The sequence below is a fragment of the Ostrinia furnacalis genome, unplaced genomic scaffold (assembly GCF_004193835.3).
Source record: "Ostrinia furnacalis isolate ACB-3 unplaced genomic scaffold, ASM419383v2 OfSCF3961, whole genome shotgun sequence".
Taxonomy (NCBI): Eukaryota; Metazoa; Arthropoda; class Insecta; order Lepidoptera; family Crambidae; genus Ostrinia; species Ostrinia furnacalis.
The window spans coordinates 531,936-555,496 of NW_021134200.1; the positions used below are offsets into that span (position 1 = coordinate 531,936).

Consider the following 23,561-nt stretch of genomic DNA (forward strand, 5'->3'; position numbering starts at 1 on the left):
TGATAGCGTGATTTTTTGCTCATGAAATAAGATACGATTTTTAAAGGAACATAATATTTAAAGTTAATAGCGTATAAAATTGTTTAGAATTAAGTACGAGTAAAAATATAATCCCATCAAAAACAATACTTGTCAAAAAAACCAAGTCTCGCAACTCAGTTGTTCTACGGTAAAAAGTTGTAATACCAAGTCCAGGCCAGGAAATCTTTAACGTTTTACATAAATTATTGACTTGGCCATCGCACTAAATAATTTAATTTACACGTGTTTTCATGCGATGGCCAAGTCAATATATTTATGTAAAACGTTAAAGATTTCCTGGCCTGGACTTGGTATTACATGGATCTCACAACTTTTTACCGTAGAACAACTGAGTTGCGAGACTTGGTTTTTTTGACAAGTATTGTTTTTGATGGGATCTCATTTCTTTTTGTATTTTGTAGACAGCAGTTATGTATCTAGAAAACTGGACCGAAATTGAAAAATTTTACTCGACTTGGCGGTTGCACTACCGTGCCCCCAAATATTTTAGTTTTTCCTTGATTCATACACCAAACACTACTTATATTCCAAATTTGAAGCTTCTAGGTCTGCTAGAAGTGCCTTAGAATTTTGATGATCGGTGAGTCAGTCAGTGAGTCAGTGAGTCAGTGAGTCAGTGAGTGACAAAATTAAGTAACTTTGACCCGTTATAATTCTTAAACTACTGGTTCAAATTGAATGAAATTTTAAATATACCGTGTCTTTACAATGCCTGCATAGCTAATGAAAATTCAGCCTTCTAGTTTTATCCACAACGAAGTTACAGGCGGTCGAAAATGGCCTGAATTGCTTCGAGAAAAGGATGGTACGGCCGTGCCGCTTTTTTGCTCGACTTGGTGGGGGCACTGCCGTGCCCCAGATGGTGTGTTTATTATGATTAAACATAAATACCTAGATACGATTCAACAATTAGCTGCTTGGGAGAGCAATCAAACACACGTGTGTTATCTAGTTACTTACCTACCTACGTTCTGTATTTCAGATTTTCTGCATTTATAAAATATATTTTCGGAAGGGCGTAAAATAATACAACAGACTGACATACAATCAAGTTGAACTGAACACTAGGTGCGGTTTATAGCTCGTTTTATGAGTGTCACACCTGGCTAGTCGGAATTTGACGGAATTTTAAACTTCCACGGGAATAGTGTGCAGGAATCCATATTTGAATTTTATACGTGAAACTACGAATAGTAAAATATAGACTGTAGATACAGCTTCTTCCCGTGACTTTACCCGTGTGGTTTATGATTCATACATAACGACTAGGCTACGTTAGGAACGTTCACACAAACATCCAGTTTGCGGTCCCGCAAAAAACTGATCCGTTCGAATTTGACATTACTCGTAGTCTAAGGCTGGGTTGCACCATCTCACTTTAACTTTAACATACGTCAAAAATGACAAACTCCATACAAAAAACACCGATTATCGTTATAGTTACGGTCAATTAGGTGGTGCAAGCAACTCAGCCTATGTGTGTTTGACAGTCCAGTTTCTGATCCTACAATACTGGATCCCGCAGAACTGGATGTGTTCACACGGCAGTTCAGTTTTGCGGGATCCTACAATACTGAATCCCGCATTGCCGTGGAAACGAGCCCTTATTTATTGTGTTTCAACTCAACCAAGAATCGAATAGGTACACTCGCTTCTGTGTTCAAAGAATAATCCTGTCCACTGCACAATATAATATTCTGGTTGTCCTTTTGTTGACTTTAAGATTATTTTCTTTTATCTATTTCCTTTGACTATTCAGAATCTATTTTTTATTGTTTTACTTTGTCAACTTATCTGCACTTATCTGGTAGTAAAGAAACAGAAAAACACTTATTTAATCGAATAGTAGTTCAATTATTATAATCAGTCGAGTGCATAAAATAATTTAGAGGTGACCTAAAGATAGCCTGCCTATTTGTCTTTGTGTAAATAACTTGGATTTCTTGAATTTGTTCTTTGAATTTAATATTGAAAAACTTAATTTTAAAAGTATTAAAAACTATTTACAACATAACACGAATTAGTTATTAATAAGTTTCTAGACTAGCTACTAATTCTGAAGAAATCTTAATCAATTGAAATAAGTCTGGAATTCTGGATGCACCTCAGATCATATTCCCTTCTATGATCTGAGGGATGCACCAAGCGAGACGTTTCCATTTATTTCTAGAATTCCTAAGAAAGTTTTTATTCATAAGAAAGGGTGTATCGCTATCTTGTTTGTGAAATGCTTACTTTATTAATTAAGTTTAAACTTAGTTTTACGTTTTACTTTGCTTGAAATACTAATATCTTACAGCTCACGTGAAAGGTTCCTTTAATTAATTAATTAATGACCCAGTTGATGGTATGGACCACAGATTACAGAAACTAAAGGGAGATGTGAAAAGGGGGCGGGGCTAGTGTCGCAGCAATATGCCCAAAAACAGAACACATTGCTTGTCACAGCAATAATAACAACATTGACGTTATTTTTTTAAAATGTGTAAACAGCTTATATAGCTTGCGTAGTAGGTACTAAAGATTACCTATTTGAACGTTGAGTACTAATACCGTATCGTATGGACTGAAAGATTTTTCTGTGACAGGCAAAACGGTTAGCTGTACTTAGCTATAGACTACAGAGGAACACAACGGCACTTTCATCCCATTAAACTTTTAATTAAAAGCAAACTTAGCGCGCATCACTTCCATACCTCATACATTAAAGTTTATCTGCTAGATAAGTTCCTAATAAGATTTAACAGCATGTGGATGTGGTGTTGGCCCTTTGTCACTAGCAGTGATTTTGAAAAATCCTGCAGTGGAAACTTAACCTGCATAAGAGACATGCTAGAACTGGCAGTTAAGCGAACGAATCTGCTCTAGAGAAAAATTTAATTAAAATTATTATTGAAGAAAAACAAAGGACAATTTTCTATAGCATTATGATTTTTAATTATCAAAATGGGTCAAATTCAAAGGCCAGGAACCATTCTAGGAATTCAGAAGGGCGAACCTCAAAATATGGTTGGAAATTTGGAATGCGTGCGATTTCTAAATTTCTACTGCCTTTTTGGTCTACTTTATTCCCTTTAAAATTGACTAAAGAAAGAAGGTAGGTATGTACTATAAAATTTGTTTTTTTAAATAAACATAGCATTAGTTAGAAACTAATATTCCCGCTAACCCCTTGTCATAAAAGCTTGTGTCACTGTGTGTTCATCCATCACAATTAGTTCAGTGAGAGGCGGCGGGGTTCGAACCCGCGCGTTCCTTGGATTACGATTCGGCCAGCCCGACACCGACCATGTGGCTATTATCACTTCTGTTTCCATTTTTATTAAGAGAATAATAATTACGTAAAAATCCGTATTTAAGGGTCTGAAAATCCTTTGTTTCGTTTGATATTACATGACTTTGTTGGCTCAATCAAAACGTATAATTAAACATAGATAATTATATTCATAAGGTCTAAAAATTAACGTATTACATACCTACCTACATCCTACATGTACTGTATTGTACAAAGCCTTTGATTCCTAATTACTTCAAAACAATCTAATCGAATCCAGCAGCTTAAAACACAACTCAATTAATTCATCTATGTAATTAACAATTCAGAACTTAGTAATAGCTACTATCTCAAACACCCGTATAATTTTACGCGAACGTGCAAATATTAAAAAGATGAAAATTATGCATAGTCTAATTCCATTTAATTCAACAAGAGGCTTGATTAAATTGTTCTAGAATAATTTCATAGCAGCCGTAGCTCACATCACGCGTAGTGGCGCATCCACTGCGACGAAATCTTAAGCTTCAACCACACCAAACTGACACCAGCGCGTGCAGTTCGCCATCGCCGACGCGAAAAATAGACAGGTCACGCACGCGACTCGCCGATCTCACGCCGTGAAGGTTCGTCCAAACCAACGCGATCACACGCGATCAGCTGGCATGGCGTGCAGCGATGGCGATCAATACATTTAAGTCTGGTCGCCATCGCTGCACGCCGGCTGATCGCGTGTGATCGCGTTGGTTTGGCCGAACCTTGATCGCGGCGGCCGGCGACGGCGATCTGCACGCGTTGGTGTTGTGATTGAAACATTGTCTTCTTTCGTCTTTCTTTCATATTTAATACACCAAAAAAAGCGGCGAGCGATAGTGAAAGTGTTGGACTGGCTGACTCAAGAGTCAAGATCCGAGTAACACTATTTCTAACCCTGCTGCCGCTGAAGTATTAAGATCAACCCACTCTAAACACTTTAGCTTAGCAACATTACTGTTAGTAAGAGTGAAGTAGTTTGGGCAGTGTCGTATAGGATGACTCCTACTCTTGCGTGGATGTAATACAAGTCTACTAATGCTTCCTCAACGCATCTGGTCAGTAGGCTAACTATTGAAATTAAACCAATGAGGTCTTTCAAGCTTCCATTTCTATGCTTGATATTGAATCGAGTTTTGAGCGTCTATAATGCGAACCTAATAGAATTTGTATAGTGTCCCAGTGGCAAAAAAACGTTTTCCATACGAATTGTAATTTGAATTTTAAACACACTTATGTTGTTTACATGACGGTTCAGTTTGAGGGATCCAGTCATCATCATCATCATCATCATCATTTCAGCCACAGGACGTCCACTGCTGAACATAGGCCTCCCCCAATGACTTCCACATCGCACGCTTGGTAGCGGCGGCCTGCATCCAGCGCCTTCCTGCTACCTTTATCAGCTTACATATTTTGTCAGGGATCCAGTAATGTAGGAAAACTGGATTGCCGTGGAAAGATGGAAACTAGCCTTTAAAGCTTTGAATAATATCATCCCAGTGCTGGGACACTAGAGCGTATGCAGATGAGCACCGACTAGCTCTTGCAGTTGATATTTGCATAATCGCTGGATGAAATGTAAATATCAGCGCGGCGCTTTTTAACCATCCTTCTGCTACTTTGGTAAAAACAACACAAATATTATAATGATAGTATACTTTGAGAATGCCCGATTAACATTTATTATGTAACTAGCGATCCGCCCCGACTTCGTACAGACAGGTGCTAAATATACTACATTACTATAAAAGCGAAAGGTCACTGACTGACTCACTCCCTCATCACAAAAGTACAGGTGCTTGGAGTCTCAAATTTTGTATGAGGGTTCCTTTTAGAACGTAGGTGCTCACCAAGAACGAATTTTACGAAACTCCACCCCTAAGGGGGTAAAACGGATCCATCCTCTAGAATCACTTTATCTATTAAAAACACCGCATCATACATACAAGCATACATCGGGACTAGGGCATGTAATATCGGAAGGTTTTCAATTCCGATATTGGATTCCGATATTAGATCTCAATATCGGAATTCCGATATTAATATCGGAATTGAGTTCATGTGCTATAAAATTAATATTTGGTTATATTCGTAAGAATTCTGGATTGTTTACAATAAAATAATGATTTTAATCAAAATCTTTAATTTGGTAAAAAACAGCACTTCATAAAATTGAAGCATTTTAAAACCATTTTTACGTTATGGGTATCCATTGCATTTGGTTTTTTATGTGACAAGAGGCAAACGAGCAGACGGATCACCTGATAATGAATGGTTACGGATAATGAGCCTATCAATACAGGTATCAAACAAACTTTTACTCCTTCATTATATTACCCTGTTTTATGTTGGCGGAACGAATTTTAGAGTCATTCAAATCACGTGTTACAAAAATTGTAGAGAGTGGTAAAAAACTTGAATATGCTTGTAATTTGTTCCTTTGATTATCGATGTTCAACTCACAAAACCACTAGCCAGCCATATGTCAGCCATAAGACGTCCACTGCTGAACACAGGCTCCGATGCTAATTTTCACAATGGCCGGTTGGTGGAGGCCTGTATCCAGCGCCTTCCTGCTAACTTTATGAGGTCGTCGGTTCACCTTGTGGTTATGAGTCCTACGCTGCGCTTTCCGGTACGTGGCCTCCACTTCAGACCCTTGCTGCCTCATCGTCTGTCTGTTTTGCGTACTAAGGCAGAACCGTTGGAAGACCTTATCAGTATTCAGTGAACTGCTCCTGAATCGAATGTACCTACTACTACTATTTCTATTTATTTATATTAACCGGCAGACAGTGGTGACTGAGTTTGTTGCGGCGCTTCTTCTCAGCACTTGCCAAATGTTGGTCTCGAAGCGCTGGTAGGGTAAAAAGATTATGAGACATGTAGAGGCTCCTTAAGAGCAAAATGACGATTTGTAAGAACTATTTATTAGTCCAAACAAATAAAGAAATTTTGACTTTGACTTTATCACAATGCTCGAAGACCTTAATCGACTTTCCCAACAGGTAGGCTTTCGGATGAATATGGAAATAACAAAGCTTATGTCGAATGTCCATGTTGCTCCTTACCCAGTTTCGATTAGGACCTCGATTCTCGAGATTGTTGACAAGTAAGTATGTCTATCTCGGACAAACGATCAGCTAGGTAGTTAGATGCAATTTCGAGAAAGAGGTAAATCGTCGAATACGAAGACGAAAGTCTTCAATCAGTATGTGTTACCAATGATGATATGCGGCTCGAAAACGTGGCCTTTGAATATAGGGCACAACGTGCTATGGAGAGGGATAAGCTTGGTGTTTCTTTACGAGATCTAATCAGATATGAGGAGCTCCGTAAACTAAGGTCGCTGACATAGCTCGACGGATTAGCAAGCTGAAGTGGCAATAGGCAGGACACATAGTACGCAGAACTGACAGTCCATAGTCCAGTAAAATTAATGTTTGAAAGGGAGTTGAGATGTCGTTCTTTGTTGACCTAGTACCTATGGCAAATGCTAAAATTGATTTAGAACAAGTTAAATTAACCATAAATAGTAAAGATATTAAAATATTTGCAGTGGAACAAAAAGTGACGGTGAGGAGAGACATGAGAAAATCATTGGTCTTTGCTAATCATGTACTTTGGGCTTTGTGGCAGGTTGTGGCGAGTTTAAACGCTTTGTTTAAAACCTCAATTAAAACTTTTATCTGATTCCGATATTACGATATTGGGTCGCTCAATATCGGAATTAAAATATCGGATCTCGCAGTCCGAGATTCCGATATTACGAGATTCCGAGATTCCGATATTCATGCCCTAATCGGGACAGACAGACAGGAAAGCGACTTTGTTTTATAGTAGTGATTGGTTCTAAGATTTTTATTCCAGTTTAAGAAGATGAAGAAGAACCCAAGATTGAAGTTACCCGCTTTTGAATATAGATATGCTTCATTTAAGATGAATGGAAATGGTAGTATAAGATTACATAAGTACTTACTCACTCCAAAGCTTTTGGACAGTGGCCTGCAGACTCTCGAGACGATCTCCAGGTTATGGCTCTGTCTGATCATCTTTTTGGTGGTAATTTATACCAAGCGGGTAACTTCAATCTTGGGTTCTTTTTCATCTTCTTAAACTGGAATAAAAATCTTAGAACCAATCACTACTATAAAACAAGTCGCTTTCCTGTCTGTCTGTCCCGATGTATGCTTGTATGTATGATGCGGTGTTTTTAATAGATAGAGTGATTCTAGAGGAAGGTTCGCATGGATCCGTTTTACCCCCTTAGGGGTGGAGTTTCGTAAAATTCGTTCTTGGTGAGCACCTACGTTCTAAAAGGAACCCTCATACAAAATTTGAGACTCCAAGCACCTGTACTTTTGTGATGAGGGAGTGAGTCAGTCAGTGACCTTTCGCTTTTATGCACCTGTACTTTTGTGATGAGGGAGTGAGTCAGTCAGTGACCTTTCGCTTTTATAGTAATAAACCTCCTAAATAAAGACCCCATCGTGCGGTCCACACAGATCATAGAAGGGATCCCTTCTATGATCTGAGGGAGGAACACTATAATGTGGTCGCGATCCTCATCAGTGAGGAACCGAGGAAGAAGACCAGCTGTTCAGAATCAAATTGGCGTGACGTTGCGGATAATATGCCGGTTAAAGACGCACGATTTGAAGTCATAGGAATAGCATGAGGAAGTGAACACTTGAAGATAATTTTGAATAACAAAAACACTTTATTAAAAACCTATAAAATTCTACAATCACTTCTGTTTAAATTTCTCCTTTCCCCCAAAAACTCCAATGATATTACAAACAAACCGCAACAGTGTTGCCACGACTATTAAAACAGTTATAAATAATCCTAAAAGAGGTAGAAGTATGTCTAGCATGTAGTATTTATGCCAGGGCATGTTGGCCGCTGGACTCCGCATGTGACGTGCGCCGGAGTGTCGGATGACGTATTCTGTCCACCATACTGCGCGCTCTAGTGGACTCTGTGGCTGGTCTTGATGAATCTTCTTTAAACGTAATATGTTGTTTTTGTAACTGGAATTGAAAGAACAGATACTTAGATAAGGACCAGTATTATGCCGTTCATAAAACATTGGAAACATGGTCCAGTGTTTCCAATGTTTACCGACGCCTCTAACCGTCAGAAATGGAAGCACATCGCCAGGAGAGCTACCCTCGGAGATGACATAGCCTCACCATGTACCTCGTCAGCGCATCCACGACCACTCTGACAAGAGTGCCCGACTAAGAAGAAGAAGAAAAAAAATTGAGAGTTATCGAGGTATTTGACATTGGCTGAGATGTTGGAAACTGTCCAACAGAACGGCCTCTTCAAGATTTAAGTTTAGATGCAAGTTATTGATTGTTCTTATGATTATTTATGGACAGTTTAAGAATGGTATAGCACGTGCAGCAAGAGTTGAGGCGATCAACTTCAACACAAGCAAAGGGCTGCGCCCTTTTGCTCAACTGGCATCCGCAGAATACCAGTGGTCGTGGACGCGCTCTCTGCCGTCACGGCTTATACTGAGCAGATGCCATTTTCGTACTGTTTGGTTTTATTATAATCTATTTGTTTTTTTATTTAATACTTTTTCTTTCTTTCTTTCTTAGTCGCGCTATGGCGGACGTCTTCTTGTGTTCTGTTATCAAATTACATCAGTATAAGTATGTACCTAGTCTTGTGTATGAGTTCGAATCAACTCTCGTTGCACGACCTATAAGATGGTCAAGAATATTCAGAGATCAAAAAATAATTCTCAAGAATCTCACCTTATATCCTCCACTACAGTATTAACACCGTTCACGAAATCATCAGCTGTCAAGGTCATTGGATCCAGTTTGACTCCGATTCCGAAGTCTTTGTACTTCTTCGCGTTGTAGGCCTGTTCAGCCATCATCGGTATACCTACTAGAGGCACTGCAGCGTCTATGGCTTCATCAGTAGACTGCAGTCCGCATTGCGTGACGAACGCCTTTATGTTTGGGTGGACTGTGAACAAATACTAAATCATCAATTATATTTGCAAATAATGAGGGAGGTGGATGCGAGCGGCGGAGGTTCGGTCTTGTGGAAATCCTTGGGGGAGGCCTTTGTCCAGCAGTGGACGTCTTTCGGCTGAAACGAACGATATTTGCTAATTGATTCTTCTCACCCACAGTGTACGTCGCACGTCCCGTAATCAATATCACTTTTTTAGTTACCAAACATAAAAATTCAGGCAGAATTTTGAGAAATAAATGGGTGCTCTATTCAAACATTCATTCATTCTTACGAATTAACTTCTTCAAGTTTCTGAACAAAAGGTAGGCTAGACTGATAACCTGTCAAGTAAAATTTCTTCTCAGCTAATCCAATAACTTCTGCATGTAGATACTCGTACCTCATACAGAACAGGTGCCAAAAATTATTAAAATTGATCAAACATTAATTTACTTTAGGTAGTTTAGATAACCTTTGTACGCTCAAGTCTGCGTCACGTAAGACTAGTTATTGAAGATTCATAACAACAACTCGACACTTACAAAGCAAATCTCTCTGAGGGAACCACTTCATGTATTTGACGTTTTTCGGCACATTCTCCAAGTTATCTTCATCGAATTTCCACAGTATATCATAGGGCAGCTTTCCGAACGCCTCCAGGATTGCACCCAAGAGCTCCTTGAACATCCTTGACGGCATTATGTTGCTCCCAAAGCTGACGTAAATGACTCCACGAGTGGAACTGTCTAAATAATCCTTTAAGTCCTGAAAAAAGTAAAGAGTGGTCGTAGAACTTTTTTTAAATTATTATATCTGACCCAGCAAACTTTGTACCGCTTAGAATATGCCTATGTTCATTCATCAGAACTAATTTTCGATTCTAATGGTGAAAGAATTTTTCAAATTAATCCAGTAGTTTCGGAGTTAATTCAATTAAAATAAACAACCAAATCTTTCCTCTTTTTAATATTAGTGTACCTAAATAAAACACTTACCTTTGGGATTTCTTTAACCGGCTGCAATTGGACTGCACCCAAATAAATAATATTCGGAGGCACTGGTCGGTTATTAGCGAAATCAGCATATGAATTCAAAAGCAGTAAGTCAATATTCTCTCTTAGTTCATTCACAGTTGGAGCATTGGCTCCGAAATTCTCCTTCAGCAATTCATTTTGTTTGTGCTCCAACCTTTCAAACATCGCATACATTCGATATTCATAATACAACTCTTTTGCCCATTCAAACAGATTCAGATCATCAAATTTGTTTCTATGGAGATGGGGGTACAAAATTGGATGCCTTCCAATCCCTCCAAGCATTTCATACTGTTCCGCAAAACCCATAAAAGATGGGAACATTATCACCGGCGCTTTGAAAATTTCCGTAAACATCAAATGGTAATCTAAAAACCCTTCCACCACGATCAAATCAAACCGTTGATTCTTATCGTTGATCAATTTTTGCACTGGTGGGTGGTTCATTTGGTCAACGTATGCATAAACGAACTTTTCGTACAGATTACCAGCTATGATAGCATCAATATCCATGATGACTCCCTGTTTCAAGTCCAATAAATTGGCTGTGAAAAGATTTTTCATAACTTGATATGAAAAACTTACGTCGATATCGGTCAAGTTTTCTGGTCGTGTATCAGGAGGAAAAGGGTCAGGCGAAACAACAACAAGTTCATGCCCTCTTTTGGCTAATTCTTTGGTATAACTTTGGAATACGATCTGATGACTCCTTGAGGGCATGGGAAATATCCCTAAAATTCTTGCACAGTTGACACTATTCATCAATATAATGGAAATTAACACCAAAATCGTCGAAGACTGCATTTTTGTGCGCTACGATCACTCGCGGTCACTTACAAACACTTAGGTAAACACTTTTTATGAATGAATTATAATCTTTTTTCTTACTATACACGGATGGACATTGTAATTCACGATCACGCGTAGTGTTTCTCGTGTGAATATTTTACTAACTGATCTTAAAATAGCATCGGCTCACAGTCACATCGGTGACTACGCCTCTAATTTTTTGTAGCATACAATGTTGAAAAAACTTGTGAAGTGCGAGTCAGACTCGCACCCGAGGGTTCCGTACAAATTGGTAAGTAAGAATCATAGTACGAGAGCCCACGACCAAAATTTTTGTCTCATAGCAATACGGCCAAAACCGCATCAAATCGATAGATACGATTATCCTGAACTCGAAAATACCAATATCAGACATTTTCCGCGTAGCGTTTGATCTGACCGAATTTTCAAAATTGTCATAGAATTTTACCGAACTGCATCATAGCAATATGTCTGATTTGCAGACTGTAGTTGAATGATAGTTCTGAGATACCGGAAACATTATTTTCAGACGTTAGTGGTGTAGCGCAAACCCGTAAAATCACTTAAAAAAATTAAAAATGAGACAAAAAAAATGTCTCATAGCAATACGTCTGAAAATCTTTTTTATTAGTAAATTTTGGTTATTTGATGCGAACAAAACAATTTTCAGACGGAAATGTGAACGCATTAAATTTTGAGACCGTTTTGAAAATGTTAACAAATTTTACCGATCGGTATCATAGCAATATGTCTGAAAATTGTTGGACATGATAAAATAAGTTGTCCACATGTGCAAAAAATTTATATCAGACAAATTAAGTGTAGCACCTTCTCTATCATACAACTTTTTGATACACTTAAAGTGTCTGAAAACAGGTTTTTGGTAATCATGGCAGCAATACGAAAAGTTAAAAAAAATAATTATCCGTATTGCTATGATACAGGTCGGCTAAATTTGTTGACATTTTCAAAAATGCGCACAGGCTATATGCTACGCGCAAAATGTCTGAAAACAAACTTTTTCGTAATACAATTATAAAATCTATGTACATTTTCACTATCAGACGTATTGCTATAATACCGACTGTCTTTTTTTTTTGACACAGCAGAAATGGCCTCCCCCTCAGTTGCTACACTTTCGACCGTTACTACACACCTAGTCGGGTTCAGAATCATACAATCTAACGATTTTATAGGGTTTTTGCCGTATTGCTATGACACATGGTTTTGGTCGTGGGCTCTCGTACTATCAATTTGTCTCCTTGAATCAGTTTAAGTTTGTGATCGCAACTTGTTTTTGTGATGGAAAAGCAAACTAACGATTTTCGAATGTTTTTCTTACTTCTGCAGTAAGACCTTCCTTCTTACCATCATTCTAGTTCTAAATTAATTCTAAATCTACGGGAAGTAGATGCCCTAATCATCTATAGGTTTTGCAAGTAAGTAAGTAAGTAGTAGAAAAAGTACGAAGGGTCTTCTAAAACTAAATAATCCTCGTACGTGGTAGGGCAAAACTAAGTCATCACGGTCATGAAATAAAAAGAACAACAAAGTGATTATGTTACGGTTAATGTGATAAATTGAAAATTATTAATAATAACCGGTTATTATGAATAATTCCCGACAGTCGCGGTGAAAGTGATAAATTAATCACATTTAACAGTGATTATTTAATAATTCAACCTTAGTACATACTAACAAATTTCATAAAAGAGAACAACATCTTGTGTACGTGTTCGTGTACAGCCAAACTTTTGAACGTTTTGATATCATATATTAATATAATTTGTCATAATGAGTTTGGAATGTTTCTTGCATAATATTACTTTTCCATGATGCCTATAACATAATGTTTTGATTTAAAGTGAAAAATAGGTTAAGGTGCGGCGGGGCCTATTTAGTTTTATACACACATAAATGACCTCATATTAATCACATTTACCAAATCATGCGGTAATTATTCATAATAACCGGCGATTATTCATAATTTTCACATTTATCACTTTGACCGTAACAATTATACCTATCCTACATAATTTGTAAAGATTCCGTTTTTCCTTTTGTGCGAAACCATTATCAAAACTGATAACATTGACCGATGCATCGTAAAACAATAGTTTGCTTCTTTGTTATCTATTCCTAGATAATTCAGGTTAATGATCTTATATCAATGAGTTTTTGTAATTTTATTTCAGTGTCTCATTTGTACTATAACTTTGGGCATTTATTGCAATTGAAAACTTAGATTATGTTTAAATAAATACGTTGTAAATATTGTTTTTAGAGTATGTCTTGATAAAAGAAAACAATTGCTAGCGCGAAATTTTATCTCAAACTTTGTTTGAAGATCTTTCTCATAAATAAGCGTGGAGCTGTTTTGGGTAAAAGTTCGTTTCAGTCAAATGACGTTTACTGGCTTCCCCAAGGATTTCCATCCCACAACGACCGATCTTGCCGCTGTCGTTTGTTGTACCTACCCACGTATATCTTTATCGAGTCAAATTACTGTTTACGTCACAGAAAAATATCGACTTTATTTGTTTAACTTACTGTCATTATTTTTAGATATTATCAAACTTTATTCTACCAGAAATAATAACCATGTACCTAATTTAATATGGCGAAATCATGGTACTCCATGACGGAAACATTCACAGTATCGGTTCGATCATTTGTCGTTCATTCTTTCTTTGACATTTACTGACAGTGACAGTGTGTGTGTGATCAAAACAAAAATGGCTGGATATCGTAATATTATAAGATTTAACTACACAAATTCAAAAGTTGAATTCTTTACCATCCTTGCAAAGACAAGCTTTAAAAAGTTCGACCTTAATTACTACAGTGCCATTAAGGAAGAACTACTGCAAGTTCAAGAGGAAAATAAATCTGACAAACCTACAACTTCACGCGCGAGCGAGAAAAAAAAATCGTCGTACGACAACGAATACGAACTGTATAAGGACAGGGAGGCCCTGATTTTGATTAAGAAAAGAGAAAACCCAAATGATCCCGTATTAAGGTATTTACCATTGGAAGATTCTTTCGATGCTCTTATTACGATTCACTTGATGGTTGGCCATAACAATACGAATGAATTTCTGAAATTGGTAAAAGAAAAGTACGCGGTCCCTGAATGCTACGTAGATTTTATTCTAATTGCGTGTAACGTATGTTGTAATAAAAAAAAGAAAGAGGAACGTGAACGAAAGTCAAAACAAGAATTGAATGTACCAAATGATAACAAACAAGAACAAAAAGATGATCACGACAATGTTAGTACTGATCAGTACAATAAGGATGTGAGAGTCGAAATTTGTGACATGACGTTATATCGAATAGATGGCAACTTCAAGTTCCTATTAATATACGTCGATATAAACACGTCTTTCACTTTACTCCGGCCATTGCTACTGCGGTGTGTTCAAGAAATTGCCACTGAGATGCTAAATATATTCTCAGGTTTCGGGCCACCTAAAAACTTATATGTTCATGATAACGACCAATATCTTTTTAATGAAGTTTTATCATTCATTTACAATAATTTTTGCCCGGAGAGTAGCATGCCTGATATAAAGATTTTTCAAATGAACTTGAACAGCAGTGTCATATTAAATATGCTCTCCTCGTGGATGTTATCGACAGGTCACAAAAATTGGGGTATAGCCTGCCATTTGTTCCAGTGGCATTTGAATAATACGGTAAAAGGGATTTATATTTCTAAATTATGTTCGGTTGAAAGAAGATCAAACGTTGCTCGAAAAACGCCTTATTCAAGCGTGTTCCAGAATTCCATTCCATTGCAAACTGATGTTCAGAAAGAGTCAGTAAAGAGAAAGCGGAAAAGAACCGATATCGTTATGTGGGATGATATAAATGCAAAAAAGAATGAACAAGAAAATGTCAGCGAAGACGATATCAATGAATGGTACAAGGGGAAACCGGCAGTAGTGGAAAGTTATGATATTACGATTATAGAAGAAGATGACGACGATTCAAATAATATCTGCTGTGTGTGTGATCGTCAAATACTCAAAATAGCCACTTGTCAACAATGCAGGCGAAATATACACGCGTTTTGTGGAGAGAAGCCAAAACATTATGAAAATTCTAAGTTATTATGCTTTTTGTGTTGTAAAAAGCAAGCATCTTTACCTCTTTGAAAATGTCCCATATTGGTTGAAAGACATGGAGTACCGAGTAAGGCATGTATCTTCTCGCTCGCACTCGCATGTTTTGGCGGAACTGTGTCCCTTTCTACAGTATTGTTTGTTTGACAACTTAAAACATCGTTCATTCATTCATTCAAACATAAATGATGGTTGTTTTGATTAATATTTTGTATTAAGAATAGAGTTTTAATTGTTTTATTAACTTAATTTGGTTGTAAAGTTCATTATACCACAAGAGTTAGTACTAATACCTAAAGTTAACGTGGAAAGTGTGACAAAGTGAAATTTCTCCAAACAGAAGTTTTTAGGTTATGTTGTGCACTGAAAAATTTCTGTTGACACAGGTATTTCTGTTTTTATTATTTGTCAATTAAGTATCCACAGTTTAAATTATTACAGTGACATGCAATATAATTTATATTTAGAATACTTACTTTTTGATACCTATACTCATTATTTTTGCTCTCACTATTCAATAGAAAATCTTAAGTTTACCGTAACCATAAATTATGGTATTATGGTCCATAATACCTGTGGCTAAACAATAATCGTTTCTTTGTTTGTTAATGAATGCGACAATTATAGGTTTTTATTGCAATTTATACAAAAACATATTACATTGTCAAAATCTAAAGTATGCAAATCCTTTGCAGTTAAGTTTACTCTCCAACCTTTCTGTATTTGCTTATCTGGGCAATGTTAGGCTGGTTTTAGTGTCACGCGGACTGTCAGTGCGGGTCTACACCGGACGGTCTGCGTGACACTAAAACCAGCCTTACAGTGAAGTGCAGTCAGTGTTCTAGTAGTACATAATACACTTAACACTAACTCTGCCAGCCTAAGGCAGGGGAGCAGCATGGGAGGGTGTTTTTGAGACGTCAAATGTCAGCGAGACTTTCAGATTTATGCTCTGACATGTTATAATATGTCAATGTCACGCCTCCCAGTTGCTCCCATACCTCGGGCATTGAATCATTTAAGTAATAACTATAAACAATTAACTGTTCAGTATTTTAATTATTAATTAAGCATTTCACTGCGGGGCCATTCTATGGTTACCTAAAATGACTTCAATCACTGTAAAAATGTGCACATACTGAAGAAAAAACTATTTATTTCTTCATAGTACGATAACATGGAAAATTAACATGTACCGTAGATGACGGTCACTTTAGCCCAAGAGGGCAACGTTGGCTCTAAACAAGAAAGTATTTAATTTCCCACTTCTTTCAATCCCGCGTGGAATTTTGTTTTGTATGAAAATTAAAATAATTAAAATGAAGATATCAATTTTCTGACTTCACCATACCATTTATATGACCATGTTAACATGGGCTAGTGTCGGCTCATATACCCATTTACCTAACACCCTGTAGATATTATTTACAAAGAAGCGCTTACATAAACTAGACACTTACTTACGATTTTTGCACTTACTGAAATTGAATAATATCATAGGGTTGAAATAATTGAAATGTTAATTTTACTCTTATATTATATTTTTTTTACTTGAACAATAAGTTATTTGATATTTTTCATAGATTAAGACTGTATTCAAGTATTTTTAGATAAATAATCTGACTGAAATTTGGAGGGTAGGGAAGTACCTACTGATTACTTGTTACGGATCATTTATCATTAATTGTATGTTAGTTGATTAGTCAAACTTTTGATAACTTTGGAAGGAATTATTATTAGCCTTTCAACAATTTTTAAGTAATTTTAGCTATTCACTCTTATAAAATAAAAGATTAATAATTGGGAGTAAGGAAATAATATCTGAATTCTTTGAATTATTGTGTGATTGAATTTTACATGTTAAATTTTGTTTAAATGTATCAGTTATTTATGCGAATACGGCTCCCTGACTGAGTTTACTATTATAGTTTATTATAATATCAGCCTACTTAAATAATAAACATATTTTTAAAAACCAATTTCATTGTTTTTATTTCTGTAGGTCATGAATATTAATAATTGCATTAAAAATAAGCTTTGTCATTTTTTATTACATTTGCAAAACCAAAAAGTATTATCAAATATTAAATTTAATTTGTAATTTACAAAATTGCAGAAATTATGATAAAATAAATAACATTTTAATGAGTACTACAATATAGTTCCTGCTTCCTGTAATTCGATTTATTCTGTGGCTATGCTATTAATATACATTTCTATACAGGGTGTTAGGTAAATGGGTATATGAGCTGACATTAGCCCATGTTAACATGGCCATATAAATGGTATGGTGAGGTCAGATTTGATATCATTTTAATTTTTTTAATTTTCATACAAAATAAATTTTATAAAATCCGATTTGTTTGTATGAATATTAAAATAATTAAAATGAAGATTTAAATTTTCTGACATCACCATACCCATGTTAACATGGGCTAGTGTCAGCTCATTTTTACCTAACACCCTGTATAAGGTTTCACCAAAAATACCATCATCTTGTTATTACTTACATGTACTCACAAATACATTCACATCAAAATCTTTGCCGCGTCTTATAGCGGTCAGCTGTGTTTGCAACTACTCTCTAAGAATTGACTCCCTAAGTGTTGTAAAAACGTCTAATCATCTGCAATTACTGTTTTAAACTGTGCTCAAGTGTGTTCTCCATCGAATAAACTACCAGTGTGAATAAAAATAGTGAAAACAACGCAAATTACAATCGCGCTGAATCATACATCAACCAACAGTCAGCGCAGTCACCATTAAGTCCAGCGCGAAGCCCACAGGTGAATAACACGGTTACGCACAGCGCATAAGCACCNTCAGGCAGGTACAGTCAGCGTCAAATAGTTGTGACATCCAAAGTAGCCAATAAGTTCGCAACACGTCTTTGTTGCAATTGGAATGAGGTTGTGTTTTCATCTTTTTGGCCACTTTGGGTGTCACGATATTTCACGTGTATCAGTACTAGCTTTCCGCCCGCGTGGATTTTTTTCTGTCACAGGAAAACTTTATCGCGCGGGTCCCTGTTTGAAAAACCGGTATAAAAACTATCTTATGTCCTTTCCCGGGACTCAAACTATATGCAAACATGAAAATCGGTTCAGTGGTTTAGGCATGAAAGCAAGACAGACAGACAGAGTTACTTTCGCATTTATAATATTAGTATAGATATAACTAGATCTAGCTTGATGTGCTGTCGTCTATTAGTATTCCAAAATTCTGTCAGAGATTCTTTTAATCCTTTTCATTTGTCTACAGATCCAGAGAAGATTTTTAAACAACGAAAGAGGAATTCTAAATTTAACTGGAAATGTGCCTAAATAAGGCTTCTATCTACTAGACGCATAAATGGCAAAATGGCATCTTCATCAAATGAATGCAATGAAGCAGAAATTGACGTTGACAAATTCAGAGAAGACTTCTGTGATACTATTAGCAAACTCCCCGGTTGTATGCGTCACAGGGAATATGAAAAAGTTGTTAGAAAATTACAGTTGCCCAGCTACAGAGGCGAAGAAAAGGAAAAGTTTGATGTTACACATAAAAGAGGAAAACTATATTTAATTGATAAATGCAGCCAATTAAATGCACCGAAAAGAAAACACCTGTCAGTAGAAGATATGTTTCAAATTATCTACGAAGCCCATTTCCATGTCGATGTCAACGGACATCTTGATCTAATACAAATGCGAGAACTGATTGCGTATACACATCCAAATTTTGTGATACCAGCTGAAGCTATAGATTGGGTTGTAAATAATTGTAAAGTTTGTACACCACAAAATAGTGACTCCAAAGAAATAGTATCAAATAATTTCAAAACAGGCCATAAACACGATTTTGACAGAAACCAATATGTCCATTATAAAGTTTTAGTATCCATTTGTGACATGTCAAAAGAGAGTGTTAGGGATAGTCCTTTTAAATATGTTTTGATATACAAAGATGCAGGTTACAATAGGTCACATACTTTTATTTTGTTAAGACCGCTAATTGATAATAGCACTTTTGAAGTAGCTTCGGAATTAGCGAAAATATTTTTTACTTTTGGCCCACCGAGAAAAATTCTTGTTAACAAAGGTGAAGGTGAATACTTTGACCGTGTAAAATGTAATTTGAGCAAATTATGTGGAGAATGTGATGTGATTATAGGAGTATGTCCTGAGAGGGCGACGGCAAAAACTGATAAATATGTTGTTGAAAAAATTTTACAATGGGAGAAGGAGATGGGAAGTTCCGAATGGGCTCTTGGTTGTCACATTGTTCAATGGAAACTAAACCAGAAACGAAAGGGATTGGAATCACCGTATGAAAAGATGTTTAGTGTAACATGCGAGAAAGGTAAACAAAAAAAGTCAACAACAAGTCCAGAAATAATTTATATTGAAGAGGACAAAAACGACAATCACTTGGATTCCCTTTCTGTTGTCGACGCCCCACCTGTTACTGGAGCTAAAAGTAATTTGGAGAATGAAGTTGCGGCACAAGATAATATTGCAAGACGCGATTCCAATTTGATAAGTGTAGATCAAGTTGAATCGTTAGAATCTACTGAAGATGAAGATGATCAGAATCAACATCAGCATTCTCAAAAAGTTTTGTCCTCTGATGGACATAAGTCTAAAACAGCGATTACTTCAAATTCCATTGAAGAGAAAATTTCATCATGTCATATTCAGAATCAATATGCCCCAAACCCTACTACTTCAAATTCAATTGAAGAAGCAATTTCATCGTTTCATATTCCGAATCAACATCTTCAAGAGGTTCAAAAAGTTATGCCCTCCGACGAACATGACACAAATACAGCTAATACTTCAAATTTCATTGAAACAGCGATTGTAGCCGATGAAAATTGTTCCATCATAGTTAAGGACGAATCAGAAAATTTACAGTTAAATACTAAACTGACTAAAGATCTAGTAAGAAGTATTTGCGATGATTTCAACATTGTTTTATATCCAAGCGACAGAGATATTACTACGGATGCTCAAGAGGTTCAAGAGAAACAGAATAATAATTATGAAAATAACAAACTTTGTAAGGTGTGCCAAATTGTAATATTAAAATATTTTGTGTGCGTCAGATGCAAGGAATATGTTCATTTATATTGCGCAGTGCAACGTAGAACCGCTGAAGAGTCTCAAGTGATTTGTTTTTTGTGTGCAAGTTTGTAGTGTACACCCTGGACTACAGACTTTTACTCGGCTGATAGTTTGGTCGGTTTACAATTTTTATGAGGAGTCGGCCGGTACCAAATCGGTGCAGTTTGTAAACTTCCATAAATGTTCATACTGATTAACAGCCTGAACAAACTATCGGCCGACAAAAAGGCGGTACCAACTTTCAACCTTAGAGTTTTGTCATTTTGTCGTTCGGTTGGTTGACTTCGTCATCCAGTCAGCGTCAAATAGTTCGTGGCACCCAAAGTGGTCTTAAAGTTGACAATACAAACTTTTTATTCCGATTGTAACAAAGACATGCGGTGCAAACGTTTTGGCTATTTTGGATGTCATGAACTATTTGACGCTGACTTTACGTAGCTGTAAGAATAATGTTAAAAATGCGCTTAGTAATGTTATGAAAGCAATTGTGATAATATTTTAATTATTCGTATTCCTAATGCTGACTTCTGGCAAGTTTGTTTTCGGTGTAACTTAAGGCATTCTATGTACAGTCGACCTCGACAGCACATAGACTATTTAGGTAAATTGTTCCATTATAGGTTTTTAATACAACTGCATAAGATACTGCATGTGTTTAGGTTGATGTGCCGTCGACTTTACATAATTATTATTTAAGTGTAAGATGTAATTTCTTCTTCCCTTCCGAAGTAAGGAAGACAGTGTATTTGGCTGTTAAGTTAAAACTTTGTAAAATGCTACTACTATAAAATTTGTAAATAAAATAATTGTCTATTTTATAAAGATTAATGGTTTTCATTTCTTAATTAATTTCATTTTAATTTTTAGGGTTTCGTACCTCAAAAGGAAAAAACGGAACCCTTATAGGATCACTTTGTTGTCCGTCCGTCCTTCTGTCAAGACCCTTTATCTCAAGAACGCGTGAACGTATCAAGCTGAAATTCACATGAAATACTCAGGTCTATTGTCCCTTTAAGCTGTGAAAATATCAAACTTCTAGGTGTTGCTGATTGCAGCTCATTGTTCTTGATAGGTGTTGCTGATTGCAGCTCATTGTTACAATACTTTTTATTAAAATCGGATTTTATTCCGGAGGTTTTACAATTTCTTACTACTTTCGCAAATCATTACAATTTACGGTGTGGTACCCTCAATGTACAATTAGATTTCGAGCGATACCACTTTTGGGCATTCTCCTTTTAAGTAGTTACTTTCCCCATTGTAATGTTATGAATTTCATTTTGCAATAAAAATACCATAGTTATGACTCGATTGTCGTAATGAACGAACTTTGTAAACCTTGCAGGTTTGTACGGAACCCTCGGTGCGCGAGTCCGACTCGCACTTGGCCGGTTTTTTTTCAGAGAACTACTAATGACCTGTAAGTTTCGTGCCTGCCTATTTTGTAACTCCGATTAATCTTAGGCCTGATTTTTCAATCGTCAGATATGTTTTAACTGAAGAATAAACTTGAAATTTTGATATTATTTCCCATAATGAAGCAATGTGTGGCAGTTTTTTCTGTTAAAAGTTATCCGGAGATTGAAAAATCTGCCCTTAGAACAGTTAGTAACTAGGTTAGTTCGTTTCGCCGTGGGAAGTAATATTACTTCAACGTGGGCACTGGGCAGCCTGTCTAGTGGTACGGACGACAGCAAATCGAGCTTATCTCCGCCGACTCTTACCTAGTTGTAATAGGTGATATTTTGGAACGAAATTGTATAACTCGATGTGCTGGCTACTACATAGCTGGTCTGCTAACTCACGCATTGCGTATTGGAGAACCCGTCGACATAAATTGTTCTGCTATCGGTTTTCCGAGTCGCTTGACTCGGTCGCAGCCCTTGCTGAAATCACGGTAATATATGATAGTATTACCGTGCTGAAATGCCTTACTGGTTGGCTCTACCAAGATTGACATTTCGGTACTGTGAACTCTGGTCAAGATAGACATTTCGGTATAGATGACCCACGCTGAACTGTCCCACCAAACTCAATGACAGGGGGGCGCTACCATATGGTTTCCAACATGGCAAAAATCGGAACCAGCGATCCGGTATTGACGGTGGCGCCCCGCTGTCAATGTCACGGATAGGACAGTTCAGTATTTTGGAACTATACTGTGAAATCAGTAATTATGACATTAATATTTCTGTCATTCCCAAATTCCCAATGACATAAAGGACGTTGAACTTATGAATCCGTAAAGGGATCGTCACCGTATCAACTCGAGGCGGTCAGTATTTTCTTTGTATAAAACTCCATATTTTATACTGCAACGCATACTTATCCGCACCGTAATAAACGCTTCGCCTCGCGTTTGACAGCGCGCGTAAGGCGATGACAGCTCGCGAAGGCGAGCGATACGGTCACAGATAGGGGGCGTCCATTAATTACGTGAGACTTGTAGGGGGGAGAGGGGGTCCAGAAAAACCTCACTTAAACTCACGTGGGGGAGGTGGGGGGTGTCGAGAAATATCACGTATTTTTTCCACAACAAACAGAGTAAATCCTCTGTCTGCATTATTTTGTGAACACAGGCCCAGTTTCTAGATCCGCAGTTTGCTACCAATGCTTAAATATTTTAACAAAATGTAAACTAATAGTTCAAAATTGTACTAAAAGTAAAAAAACTGGACCTAAATTGTTTTGTTTTATTATTTCAGTTATTTTTTTTTACGCTGGTCGGGTTTTTTTTTTATTTTTGAAGCATGGATTATCTCATTTACATTGCAAATAGGCATTTTGGAAAATCTCACGTGAGATTAGGGGGTGGAGGAGGGGGTCTGACAAAATCTCATGAAATATCACCAAGGGGGGCGGGGGTGTTAAAAATAGCCAAAACTATCTCACGTAATTAATGGACGCCCACATAATATGGATACGGTGTTGAAAGGTCTGCTATGCCCAACCCAGTAAACAATGCCTACAAACTGAATTTCACGAAGGCGAAGCCGCCACCAAAAGCTAGATAAAACACTCGTATTTCTGTTCAACAGCATGTCTAGTTGCACATAGAGTGTGTGCCTACCCTCTATGGATACGCTAATGGCATAAATTACCCCATTATCGCATTCCGGTCCACTTGACACTGCTATCTGGCTGA

General features: G+C 36.9%; 2 protein-coding genes across 6 annotated transcripts; one reads left to right on the top strand and one right to left on the bottom strand.

Moving 5' to 3' along the window:
- Window positions 1–8,049: 8,049 nt before the first annotated feature.
- LOC114358489 (UDP-glucuronosyltransferase 2B2-like) lies at window positions 8,050–11,375 on the bottom strand. Its single transcript, XM_028312465.1, has 4 exons — window positions 10,330–11,375; window positions 9,877–10,099; window positions 9,124–9,343; window positions 8,050–8,385 (listed from the first exon to the last, which is right to left on the bottom strand). Exons 1-4 carry the CDS (start codon window positions 11,170–11,172, stop codon window positions 8,100–8,102), a joined length of 1,572 nt encoding a protein of 523 aa, XP_028168266.1. The 5' UTR covers window positions 11,173–11,375; the 3' UTR covers window positions 8,050–8,099.
- A 2,472-nt stretch (window positions 11,376–13,847) lies between these two features.
- Window positions 13,848–21,240, top strand: LOC114358480 (SCAN domain-containing protein 3-like). 5 transcript variants are annotated; one of them, XM_028312456.1, is made up of 2 exons: window positions 13,848–14,200; window positions 18,570–20,128. In XM_028312456.1, exons 1-2 carry the CDS (start codon window positions 13,914–13,916, stop codon window positions 18,586–18,588), a joined length of 306 nt encoding a protein of 101 aa, XP_028168257.1. In that variant the 5' UTR covers window positions 13,848–13,913; the 3' UTR covers window positions 18,589–20,128. The 5 variants fall into 5 exon arrangements, 4 of the variants coding, with proteins under 4 accessions (XP_028168257.1, XP_028168256.1, XP_028168255.1 ...); XR_003656376.1 differs by having other exon boundaries at window positions 13,849–15,694; XM_028312455.1 differs by having other exon boundaries at window positions 13,849–15,383.
- Window positions 21,241–23,561: the final 2,321 nt, after the last annotated feature.